This window comes from Sparus aurata, chromosome 18, assembly GCF_900880675.1.
Source record: "Sparus aurata chromosome 18, fSpaAur1.1, whole genome shotgun sequence".
Lineage (NCBI taxonomy): Eukaryota > Metazoa > Chordata > Actinopteri > Spariformes > Sparidae > Sparus > Sparus aurata.
Genome location: NC_044204.1, coordinates 2,334,416 through 2,346,720, shown reverse-complemented (window position 1 = coordinate 2,346,720; position 12,305 = coordinate 2,334,416). Strand labels below are relative to the sequence as shown.

Genomic DNA, 12,305 nt, shown 5'->3' with positions numbered 1-12,305 from the left:
ACACACACACACACACACACACACAGAAACCACATCCTCTGTTAGAACTGCGTGTGAACACTCGGCTCGTTTCCCGACAGCTTCACTCAAAAGTAAAAAAGTAAAAATTAGGTTTTTTACAATTTCCTGATGTTGAAAACCGTCTGTGAGGCAACAAACAGACTGACATTAAGGTCACACTCACAATAAATTAATTAAACAAAAGCTGGTGAAAAAATAAAGTTGTATTGGTGTTCTGAGGAAAGACACTCTAGCTGACTCTAGGAACAGTTGTCACCGTGATCTTTCCCAGTTGATTATATGTTATTACACATATTCTGATATTTGATAGTGATATGTAATGTCTAAATATGCGTATGAGGCCATCTAATTAAATGTGCCCAAATTTGCAAAGATTGTTGACATTTTTTTAAAGTTTAGCTGGACTACAGACAATCGGTTAAACGATCCAAATATTAAAATCCTTTGTGTAAATTAAAGTTCTTATTCTTTTCTCTCTTTTTCCTTAATTACTCAAAAAGGACAAAGTCTCACTGTAATTGAAACATCTTTTTCAAGGTCGACTCCACCAAGAATAAACCACTTATAATGACAATAAATGCAACACTGACGACATACACAGACTAGAAACTATTCACCACAACATTACAGTGCTCGTATGATTCATATATGTGCTTGAGTTTTTAAAAAAAGTTTTAAAACTAATTAGAAACAAAAACTCTGAAGAAAAAGGACTTGGTTCAGTGTGTTTATTTCCTCAATCCTTCCTTCTGAGATTTCCGGCTGTCTGCCTGACTGTGTCCTCCATGTTTGATCAGATAACTCAGATGATGTCGATCCGTCTGCTGCTGTGTCTAAAGACGGTCAGCCGGCTGCTCCAGAGTCAGGTCAGTCCAGCACTCTGTTGTTTTTCAGAGAGTTCATACTCACAGAACTTCATTTAGGATCTGAGCAGAGATCAGATCAACCTGATGATGAAACAAACACATGAAGTCTGGATGGAAAGATTTCAGACCGAAGGAAGTGTGTGTGTGTGAATTTAAGAGGAAGTTAAAGGTGTGTGTGTGTGTGTGTGTTTGCGTGCGCACATTGTGAACCCACAGGGAAACAGTTTCTCAAGGTGTTTGACGGCGATGATGCCATCAAGCGCGGCTTCTTCCGATTGGTCTCCATCCTTCGAGCCACGAGGAATGAGGAAGTTGTGGTGAGAGCTCCGCCCCTTCTCTAAAACTACTGCTGCTGTTTTTTAATACTACTACTACCACAACTACTACTACTACTACTACTACTACTACTACCACAACTACTACTACTACTACTACTACTACTACCACAACTACTACTACTACTACTACATTAAATGCAGTGAAAACAATATTAGAAATGTGTCAAATGTGATATCAATATAAATAACTAAAGTTTTCAGTCACCTTTGTATTAATTCCCCTCTTTGTTTACTTTCCGATTTCATTCTGTTTTATGTATTCATTTATTGATTAAAAAATGTATTCACTAAATTAATTTTTCTTTGCATGTTTTTCTCATTTCTTAACAATAATAACTTATAAGCGCGTCCCTAACCCTGCAGTACCTGTGTTGTCCTGCAGGAGGCGGCACTGAGAGCCTTCTACCTCCCCGATGGACCTCAGGACTTCGAGCTGCACGAGATTGGCGGCCTGCACCGTCTCCATAGTGACGACATTCTCAACCGTAACGGCGGTCCGGACAACAAGAGCTCCCTGAAGGATGGAGGGGACGCCTGGCTTCTGAGGGCCAAACCACGAGACGCTGAGGTCATCAAGGTGTACGCAGGCTGGCCCAGGTGAGACAGGAGGTCAATGCTCTCAGTGACCAGCCATACCTCTACCTGTAAATACTCCCTCAGTTCGCTCAGTATGTTTCCAGGTTAATGTCCTCACCTGCTGTGTTTCAGGTCGGGTGCAGCTTTTGTCTCCGTGTCCATCTCTCAGAGCAGCTCAGCAGCTTCTGTCCTCACTGAGGTCCTCAGTCAGCTGGACAGACAGGTACGATTGTCCTCCACAGGTTGATTAGCTCAGACTGGTTCCTTGACGGATTAAACTAAATCTCAAAGTGTCAACAAGAAATAGTCTTCTGGTACATGAACCACATGAAGCTACAACTGCCACATCAACCAAACAAGTTATTGCAAACAGTTGGATTTTGTTACAATTGGACACGGCTAGGCTAGCTGTTTCCACCTGTTTCCAGTCTTTATGCTAAGCTAAGCTAACAGTCTGAACATTGAACTCTCAGTGAGAAAGAGAATAAATATTTTCAAAAATTTCTGAAAACTGTTTCTTTCCGCTTTTAAAGTAAAGTATTTGACGGTGAAACTGTTGAAAGTTGTCACAGAGCAGAATGTTGAGTTTGTATCAGAGATGACGATTGTGCGTTGTTTCAGCAAGAAGACGTGTCCAGTTTCAGCCTGCTGGAGGTGTGCATGAGCAGCAAGCAAGGTGAGCAGTGACATCGGGTATAAAGCACACGCAGAAACACCAGAGACGTCCTTTAAATGTCTCAGTTTTTAATACCGTCACAGTGTCACAGGCTAGCAGAACTTGAAAAGTATGTGGTGCGGGTCACTTTTCACAAGAAAAGGGACCGAAGCTGCCACAGCTGCATGTGAGATTTAACACTGGAGTGACAAATACAGTCACCAGATAATCTCTCCAGTCAACCTCTAACCAGAATGAATCTCAAATGAAGTCATTAAATCCTGTGACCTCGGGCGAGTGCTGAGGACGGATCAATCCGTCTATGAACATCTGGTAAGACAGAATTGGAGAAAAAGCAGCTCGTCAAGAATTCATTGGTCTGAACAGAAATCCTTCCTCAGCTCTCAGTGGCTACTACTCAGTGTCAAACTAAACACGTACTAAATCGGATCGCACTATTAAAGCCTGACAATTTGCCAGGAAACATGTGCAGAGCAATTTGCTGTGTGTTAATGTAGCATCAAAAGCTAGCAAATCTTTTGATTATTACAGTTTTAGAGGCTCAAATCTAAATCTTTGTATACGTGTTTGCATACATGAGTTTCACAGTTAGTAGTATTCATACAGCTTGTAATGAGAAACGAGAAATATCTGACTATGTTGTTCATTGATTTAGTCAAATGTTGCAGCAGAACATTGTGTTGTTCTGGGAAAATGTCATGAAAACTCTTCCAGATTGAATCATTATTAAACATCATTTATCCATTTTCAGGTCAGACATTTGGACTGTTCTCCATCATCTCTTTTATTCTAAACACAGCAGATATTAGCATGCTAACATTAGCTTTGTCAGTTAGCCACACAACATATTCAGTAAATATTGTAAATTTTCAGTAACACCTAATCTCTACCTGAGAATGAGGTCCTGGGCTGTGGCCTGTTTTAATTAGTGATGATGAAACTAAACTGAGTGAACACTGACATTAGCATGAAGCTACATTTAAACTGGGGATCAGAATGCTCTTTGGGTTAGGGTTAGGGTTATTTTGTCTGATCAGTCCTCTCCATGTGTGTCCTGCAGTCCAGAGACAGATGCTGACTCCTCAGGAGAAGATTCTGGAGAAGCTGCAGGAGATCAGGAAGGTAGGAAGAAATCAGCACGACTCAAGGAGACGTCTCGTCTGACTTACACAAAGATGCTGAACCATCTTTATTCCACCACGGAAACACTGAACACTTCCTCTCACCTTCTCAGCTTCAGCAAACACAACTTTAATTGTATCCAGAGTTTTGTTAACATCTTAAGCTGACCCAATTGAGGTCCTATTAAATCTTCCAAAAGTTATTGTTGATCTGAAGTTTAACTTTTTGTCTCACTGGTTTTTACATTGTTATACTTCAGGTTTACGCTGTTAAATATAACATTTTGGACAAACCTTTCTGCTGTGGAGACGGAACATTTAGTACTTATGGAGCACAAACTCTTCCCTGATGATTCAGAACCAGTATTTTATAGAGTCCAACCCTCAAACTCTATCATCAAAATGATAAAAGAGGAATCCGTTGTAACCTTTGAGACGTTGGTTCTCCAGGTCTCTCTGCGTCAGATGAACCAGACTCGGTTCTACATCGTGGAGAACAGGAACCAGGCGCTGCAGGTCCGCCTGCTGATTGGAGGACTGCCCCCCCTGCTGACCAAAGAGGGGTATGTCCAGCTGATCGAGGAACACCTGACCATCAAGAGTGAGTCACAGCTGACGTCACCTCAGACGACTCTACCCAAACACAGTTTGTTAAACACTCAGAGCCTCAGACTCTCTGCACCACAGCGCTGATTCAGTGATGAACACCCAGATTTGACTTCTTCCTCGCTTTATAAATGAGGAGGAAACTAAAATTCTTTGCCTGGTTTCTCTGTAAATATACTGACAGGAATGTCTGAGCGCGGCTTTACTTCCTGTCTTGTTATTGAGGTCGCCTGACAGCAGGACCGCTCCTCTCACTCACCTCCCCTCCTCTCTGTCTGCAGGTCACCTGGTCACCATCAGCCACATCTACACCAGTCAAGGTGAGGCGGGTGTCATGTGTTGTGATGTGCTGAGATGAGATATTTAAAACCCAAATCGTCGTCTCCTCTGTCCTGAAGCCGCTCTGACAGCATTTTCATTTTCTGTTTTTCCTTCTTTTGACTTTTTTGAGGAGCTGCTACATTTTGTAGTGACTGTAGGTTTACCTCAGTTCTGTCTTTTCTTCTGTCTCGAGTTCAGACTTCTAGATCTCTACAGCTCTACGACTGTCCAGTGTTCAATGAAGAATGCACACTGAAATCGAAAGACGTGCTTCTCCCTCATCTGAAGCTGATTACACCGACCTCTGTAGGAAATCTACGTCGCGTATCTCAAAAGACGGAGGCACCACGTTTGGCCTGAAAAGTCAAAAATTATCTAATAGTTCAAGACAAAAAGCAAAAATGGATGAAAAGATTTGTTTTGCTTTCCTTTCCTACAATTACAGCAGCTGCTGGGTGGGATCCAGTGTTTTAGATGACAGTGTTGGAGAAAGTAAAAGTACAAATACTTTTCTGTAAAACTACTCTGTATTATGTCAGTGTGGTGAATGATAATAATCCACACCGTCACAGTTATTACAAACACAATCTTCACATGTTTGGAACTCTTTATATGTTTTCTTTGTACAAATCCTCATTTGTTAAGTAACCACAGCTGTCAGATCTGATGTCGTGGAGCAGAGGACGAAACCTGAAAGAACCTGAAATTTGTACTCAAACACAGTACTTGAGTAACTGTAAATGTACTTTTCAGGTGCGGTGGCATTGCAGGTCTCATGTTTCTCTGAAGCAGAGAGGATCTACATGTTGGCTAAAGACACAGCGGTCAACAACAAGATGCTCACTTCACTCGTCATCCCAGAAATCCAGGTAACTCACCTGATGATCACGTGTCAGTCAGTCACAGAGATCCGTCCACTGACAGACCATAGATCAGTTCATGTATGAGATGAAGTAGAAGGCGCAGGTGGTTGATGGTTCCTTGCTCTGATTCAGATGTTGTAGTTTCTGTTCAGTCACTGTAGTTTACCTCTCTAAGCTCAACAAGCTGGCTGCAGACGTCTGTCCACTTCTGGTGTTCGTCAACCCGAAGAGCGGCGGTCTGAAAGGCAGAGAGCTTCTATACAGCTTCAGGAAACTTCTGAACCCCCACCAGGTCTTTGACATCTCCAACGGAGGACCGCTGGCTGGGTGAGAGCAGTAACACATCCTCAGGTCCAGGCTGAGGGTCTGAGAGTATTGACGTTTTATTGATTGAGTTTTATTCTTTAACTTTACCATTTTCATTTCCAAATCAATCTCTGCATGTTCTGTGTATTTGAACTATTGAACTAGATGTTCTTGTTAAATCTGAAAAGTTTTTGTTGTCACTTTTGATTTGATTTTGTTTGATTCGGTTAATTCGCTATAAAAAATTAACCAGAAGAAAACCTGCCTCAAAAAGTCATCAGGGCAAAGAATTTATGTACAAAAATGTTCATAAATCCTTAATTCCCATGAAAATGTGTTAATGCTCATCACAGAACTTGAACAGCTTGTATTAAAACAGCTGTCTGTTTACATGCGCGCGCACACCCACACACACACACACACACACACACACACACACACACACACACACACACACACACACAACAACAACAACAAAGAAATCAGGTCAGGCATGATGTCTGGCTGTATGATCATTGTTGTATGATTGAAACGTTCCTGATGTTTCCCTTCTTCTTTGGTCCAGCCTCCACACATTCCAGGAGGTTCCCCGGTTCCGGGTGCTGGTCTGTGGCGGTGATGGTACGGTGGGCTGGGTTCTAGGAGTACTGGAGGCTGTCCGGCACAAACTGGTCTGTCGAGAGCCGCCGATCGGCATCGTTCCACTGGGAACAGGTCAGACCAACACAGGTTGACTTTTCATTTCATCACGTCATTCGATGGAGGTTGTTCAGTAAACAGCTGCTCAGAAATTCAAACTTAGCTTCATGTTAGCGCCAGTTAGATCAGTTTAGTTTTAACATCACTACATTTAAACAGGTTACAGCTCACAAACGAGTTCTTACAAGGAGATTAGGCGTCAGTATGTACAGCTCACAGAACCAACACACAGAGCTAATGTTACCATGCTAATATCTCTTCAGAGCTCATGTGGAGAACAGCCGATGTATCTGAGCTGTTTCATTATGATTCTGTCTGGAAGATTTTAAATTAAGCTTCATTAAAATAACAACATACCTCAAATGACTGTTATGCTAATAGCCTTTAGCTATATAAGTACATCAGTTAGCTAACTAACATTAGGTTTGACATCACTACATTTAATCTCACAGACTAGTTCTTGCTAAATATTAACCTCGATTAGCTGCAGGTGTAGCTGATTTGTAGCTAACTGACAAAACATTAGCATGCTAATACCTGACTGTTAAAGAATGAAAGCGCTAATCTGGAACACAGTCTACATGTCTGACCTGAAACTTGATTAATGATGTTTAGTAATGATTCAATCTGGAAGATTTGAAATAAAAGCACAATTTATCACACATTAGCAAACATTGTGCTGATAGCAAGTGACTAAATCCGTGAATAACATTAGTTAGCTTAGCATGGTTGGATGTTTTAACTCTGAGACACACAGAAATAAAACTAAGAGTTTATTTTTTAGCTTTTCAAGTTCTGCTAGCTTGTGATGCTTAACTTTGACTTCCTGTTTACATATTGATTGATTGATTGATTGATTGATTGATTGGACAGCACTAAAAGATATTCCCTAGCAACACATTTACACCTTACTAAAGTCTGGTTGGCAGTTACTGAGACCTGAGGACGGACTTTATGCTCGGGTACTGAAGTGTGTCCCGTCTCGTCAGGTAACGACTTGGCTCGTATCCTCCGCTGGGGAGCGGGTTACAGCAACGAGGACCCGCACCACATACTGGTCTCCTTGGACGAGGCCGACGAGGTTCTGATGGACCGGTGGACCATCCTGCTGGATGCTCAGGACATCTCTGAGGATGGCAAGGACAACGGCTTCCTGGAGCCTCCCAAGGTCTGGTCCAGTCCTCCAGGACAGTCAGGAACACTTTTGAACTGAAGAGCTGCATGTGGCTCAACGAGACTGTCTGACAGGAAGCTGTGCTGTAACTGGGTAATGTGTGTCTCAGATTGTACAGATGAACAACTACTTCGGTCTCGGCATCGACGCGGAGCTCAGCCTGGACTTCCACCAGGCCAGAGAGGACGAACCGGATAAATTCACCAGCAGGTAAAACTTCACTTCATTCAGACTCTGATGTGTTTCTGAGGATGAGGGTTGAACTCCACTTCCTGTCCACCTCACAGGTTCCATAACAAAGGAGTGTACGTGAAGGTTGGCCTGCAGAAGATCAGCTACACCAGGAGTCTCCACAAAGAGCTGCAGCTTCAGGTGGATGCTCAGAACGTCCCGCTACCCAACATAGAGGGACTGATTTTCCTCAACATACCCAGCTGGGGTTCTGGTGCTGATCTCTGGGGATCAGAGGTCGACGGTCGCTATGGGAAACCAAGCATCGATGACGGGCTGCTGGAGGTGGTTGGGGTCACCGGGGTCGTCCACATGGTGAGATCACACACACACACACACACACACACACACACACTTACATAAGTCTTGACTTATGTAACTGTGTGACAGGGCCAGGTGCAGAGTGGTATGCGGTCAGGGATTCGTATTGCTCAAGGGAACTACATTAGGCTCACGGTCAGTAAACCCATACCTGTCCAGGTGGATGGAGAACCATGGATCCAACCGCCAGGACACATCATCATCTCTGCTGCTGGACCAAAGGTACGCTCTGTTTGTCCGTACAGGGCATCTGTAGTTTAGCTTTTTGTTTCCAGCTCTTTATCTTTTGTGTCCTTGTTTTTTCTGTTCCTTCCTTCCTTCCTTCCTTCCTTCCTTCCTTCCTATCACATATTCATGTGATATTTTCCAATATTATATTCTATGCACTGTGATGTATTCTGTATACACATGCAGTTTATTAGCATTTTTTATTTTATTTTGCAGTATATATACAGTGTATTGTGTGTGTGTGTGTGTGTGTGTGTGTGTGTGTGTATTTATATGCATATATGTATTTAAGCTGTAGTTTTTCGGTAGTTTGATGTAAAATGTGTGTAGTTTATTGGTAATGTAATGATCTCATTTGTTGTCTTTAGGTTCGGATGTTGAGGAAGTCGAAACAGAAGCAGAAGAAGTCTTCAGGAGTGAAGGACGGACATTCAGAGAGTCCTTTGTCCAGAGACGGAGGGCACTGACCGACACCACTGAGACTCAGTGTCCTGCCTTTTACCTGCTTCCTGCTGAAACTGGAAGCCATTTTGGCTCAAGCAGCCAGCTGGGATTTCACTCATGCAGCTTTGTAGCGACGCTGACGGGCCACCGATCGACTGGAAGACTGATGGAGGTTTACCTGTCACCGCCTGCACATGGTGGGAAGAGTTCAGTTTGGCCCTGCTGGGATCTCATTTTCATCCTGCTGACTAAATACATGCAGAATTCACAATAAGCAGAGTCCATGTTCAGCAGCTAAAAGTGACTGTTTTTACTTAAAGAGCAAAAGTAACAAGTAATTAATAGATTCACTTCTTCTTCTACATAGATTAATAAAGAGTTAATATGGAATTTTGACAATATCTCAGTATGGATAAGCTTCAGAGTTGAACAAAACAAAGATATATATAAGTATTTAACAGAAGTTGTAACATTTTTGTGCAGATGTGACTGTATTTGCACAGTAAGTAGCAGTAGACTCGGTGTCCGTGGATATAGTGTGATATCTGTAGTCGTGAAAAATAATGTGCAGCTATAGAGTGAATATGACCTCAGTGTGTTCAGATGGAGAATATAAAGTAGTGAATACTGAAGCACTCCTTGGACAGACAGACAGACAGACGGACAGAGAGACAGAGATTTTTGTGAGAAGCTGTGACCATGTTATGTTTATCTGAACCAGGACTCTGCGGGCACTGAGCTGAGCTTTCTTACTCTGTGAAATCCTTCAGTGATGGTGGTCTAAAATAACACTCTGCAGTGAAGCTAATGAGAATCTCCGACCCTGAAACCACAGTGCCCACTGGAACTGGAAGATTCAGACCAGTCAGGGAATTGATAAAGCCTGAAGCACAGTTTGTATTCCAGCAGATGGAAAGTGTAGTAAACTGTAAACGGGATGTTTGAATCCTGCTGTCAGCGTTTGTTTTTGTACAAAACATTGTCTCCTTTATGTTAGCATAGCATATGGCAAAGTAAACGTTAGCAACCTTCGCTCAACAAGTTTGGATCAGCATAAGACAAGACCCCTCTCACATAAGAAGAACAGCTGACCTTAACATAACCAGTAGTGCTGAAGCAGTTAACAGATCATCAGAAATGCTAAAAGATACTGCTGGATTTAGTGAAAACTAGCTTGTTTAATTAGTGTTAATACGTTAGCTTACGTTACGTTGAGTCTGTACTTAGGTGACCGCTGGTCGATCATCTGTCCCACAATCGAATCTACTTGTTCAAATTTTTCCTGTAAGACCGTAACTTGAAATGAAGACGGTGTTGTTGAAGATGTCATAAGCTGTACAGTGTTTTCGGTCCATGCTAACGTACTCAGCTGTGATGTCTGTCTGAATTTCTCTCTTGTCTGTCCAACAGCAGTCGGCCTGTTGAGTCTTAGAAGTCTAGTCTCAGTTTATGAAGACATATTGCTGAGAGGCAGCAGTGACACAAATGTAAGAGAATCAAATCCAGAATTTAAAACAGACAAATCTCTGCTTCTTCTGTCATCTGCTGTTGGTTAAATCCCATTTTTCCCCCCAAAAACCAAAAACGTGTTTTAACCCGTGTTAACAGAGGCCAAGGCAGCACCAGACACTAGCTAGAAAACTAACATACAGTATAACTAGCTGCATTAAAGTGCCAGTGTTAGCGTGCAAGCTAATTAGCTAATTTACTGGAAAGCTAGCTGGCTTGCTCCCATGCCAAAACTCAACTGCCTATAAAGCTGGCAGCATCACTAGCTTTGTAAGTGCAAAACAACTCTTGTTATTTTAGGCGGAACAAACAGAAATTGAATATATAAATGTACTTTAAATGTGGATCTGTGATTATATGTAGCACCAGATACTAGCTAGAAAACTATCATATCACTAGCTGCATTACAGTGCCATTACTAGCTTTCAAGCTGGAAACTATCCAGAAAACTAGCTGGGTTAGCCTACTCGCTTTGATAGATAGCTTCTATAATCTAGCTGACAGAAACAAAACTTTTTCAGGGGAAAACACAAATTGACGGTATAAATGTACTGTGTAATGTGGGAACAAAATGTGACAATATGATTGTGCTGCTGCGATTACAGGTAGAAAATCACTGTAAACATTACTTGCTGGTGAGCTAGTTAGATATGTTGTTAGCAAGCTAGATTCTCAAACAACTGTTTTTGTTAGAAACACAAACTTGGCATGTGAGCTAGCTTGCCAATTAATTTGAGGCAATAATTAAGCAATTTATTAGTATTAATGATTTGGCTAGCAAGACAAAATTGATCACATTAGCTATCAGTTATTGGGGAGCAATTTATCAGAAATGATCCAGCCACAAATTTTGATTTTGGTTTCATTTATTGGTCACAGCTTAAAGTTGTAGAAGAGAGAGGCTGCATGTTTTATTTTGGAGCCTCCAGTGTTAGAAATCATTATTCCAATCAATTTGATTGACTTTGGTATGAAATATTTGTGACATGGAGTCCAAACCCTCCGTCACGTCTCTTGTATTGAAACCTGTCTGTAAGTCCTGAAGGAAACTTTACAAAGATGAAACTCAGCTGCCAATTTATACTTAAGAAAGACGAAAGGAGGATTTAATGAACTTCATCCACATTCCCAGAGATTCAGAGCGTACAGAAACAGTTTCTGCAGCAGACGAGGGACCTGAAGGTCTCAGCTCTTCATGTAGCCACAACAGTATTGAATCACTGAATGTCAGTTGTGATATTTAGTATTTTTTTAAAATCTGAAATCCACATTAAATGGTTTATTTTGATGTTTTTGGTGCTAGAAGATATTGATACATTCTAGTTCTGTGTTTGACTTGAAATTCAAAGGTCCTGTTTTTATTCAAGCCTCAAACTATAGTTGATCTGAACTCTGTAGTGTTTTATTGAAGGGCTGATGAGTTCAGAGTTATTCTTCTGCAGCTGGATTCATTCCTGACTTGACCTGGTTGAAGATTTGTGGCTTTGAATGAACAGATCTGAGACTGAGTGCTGACACATCAGTGGCATTAATTGTAATTTTGGATCGACTGTGGAGTTGAACAGCTTCAACGGTCAGGCTTAAGTGTTTGTACAGTCTGCTGTGTACCGACAGTAGACTGTAGCTATGAGTATTTGACCCGTACACATAGTGTCCCAGTGTTTTCATACATGGATGAAGTACTGTAGTTCTGAATGTTTCTACAGCGGCATTTCATCTCCTCTCTGTTCCCACTAACAGGTTCGTCTGTTGCCGTTAAAGAACCATAATAAACTGAAAACTTCAGTTTCCTGCTGATCTTATTACAAATTATTCTCATCAGATTCAGATCATTTCTGTGAAAATCATCTTGCAGAATTGGAAACCAGCTGCAGGGAGACGTTAAAATGTCCTCCTTGGTGATGCGTTCAAGATCCTTTAACATCTAATAACTGACCATGTGTCGAGCTGTAAGTATTGTGACATGTTCATGAAAAGATTGACACAGTAACAGTTATTTTGTCAG

At 41.7% G+C, this 12,305-nt stretch overlaps 1 protein-coding gene across 2 annotated transcripts in view; it reads left to right on the top strand.

Annotated features, from left to right (window-relative positions):
• Positions 1-12,085, top strand: part of dgkq (diacylglycerol kinase theta) — a 23,598-nt gene extending 11,513 nt beyond the window's left edge. Inside the window, exons 7-22 of one of the 2 annotated variants that reach the window (XM_030396676.1) lie at positions 819-887; positions 1,104-1,204; positions 1,608-1,822; positions 1,934-2,024; positions 2,423-2,477; positions 3,538-3,599; positions 4,049-4,199; positions 4,486-4,524; positions 5,279-5,394; positions 5,564-5,715; positions 6,260-6,408; positions 7,383-7,561; positions 7,677-7,777; positions 7,855-8,113; positions 8,279-8,341; positions 8,716-12,085. In XM_030396676.1, coding sequence (XP_030252536.1) covers positions 819-887; positions 1,104-1,204; positions 1,608-1,822; positions 1,934-2,024; positions 2,423-2,477; positions 3,538-3,599; positions 4,049-4,199; positions 4,486-4,524; positions 5,279-5,394; positions 5,564-5,715; positions 6,260-6,408; positions 7,383-7,561; positions 7,677-7,777; positions 7,855-8,113; positions 8,279-8,341; positions 8,716-8,814 — 1,901 coding nt within the window. In that variant the 3' untranslated portion in view covers positions 8,815-12,085. Of the gene's footprint in view, positions 1-818; positions 888-1,103; positions 1,205-1,607; positions 1,823-1,933; positions 2,025-2,422; positions 2,478-3,537; positions 3,600-4,048; positions 4,200-4,485; positions 4,525-5,278; positions 5,395-5,563; positions 5,716-6,259; positions 6,409-7,382; positions 7,562-7,676; positions 7,778-7,854; positions 8,114-8,188; positions 8,342-8,715 lie in introns of both variants that reach the window. The other variant, XM_030396675.1, reaches the window with a different exon arrangement.
• The last annotated feature ends 220 nt before the right edge of the window (positions 12,086-12,305 follow it).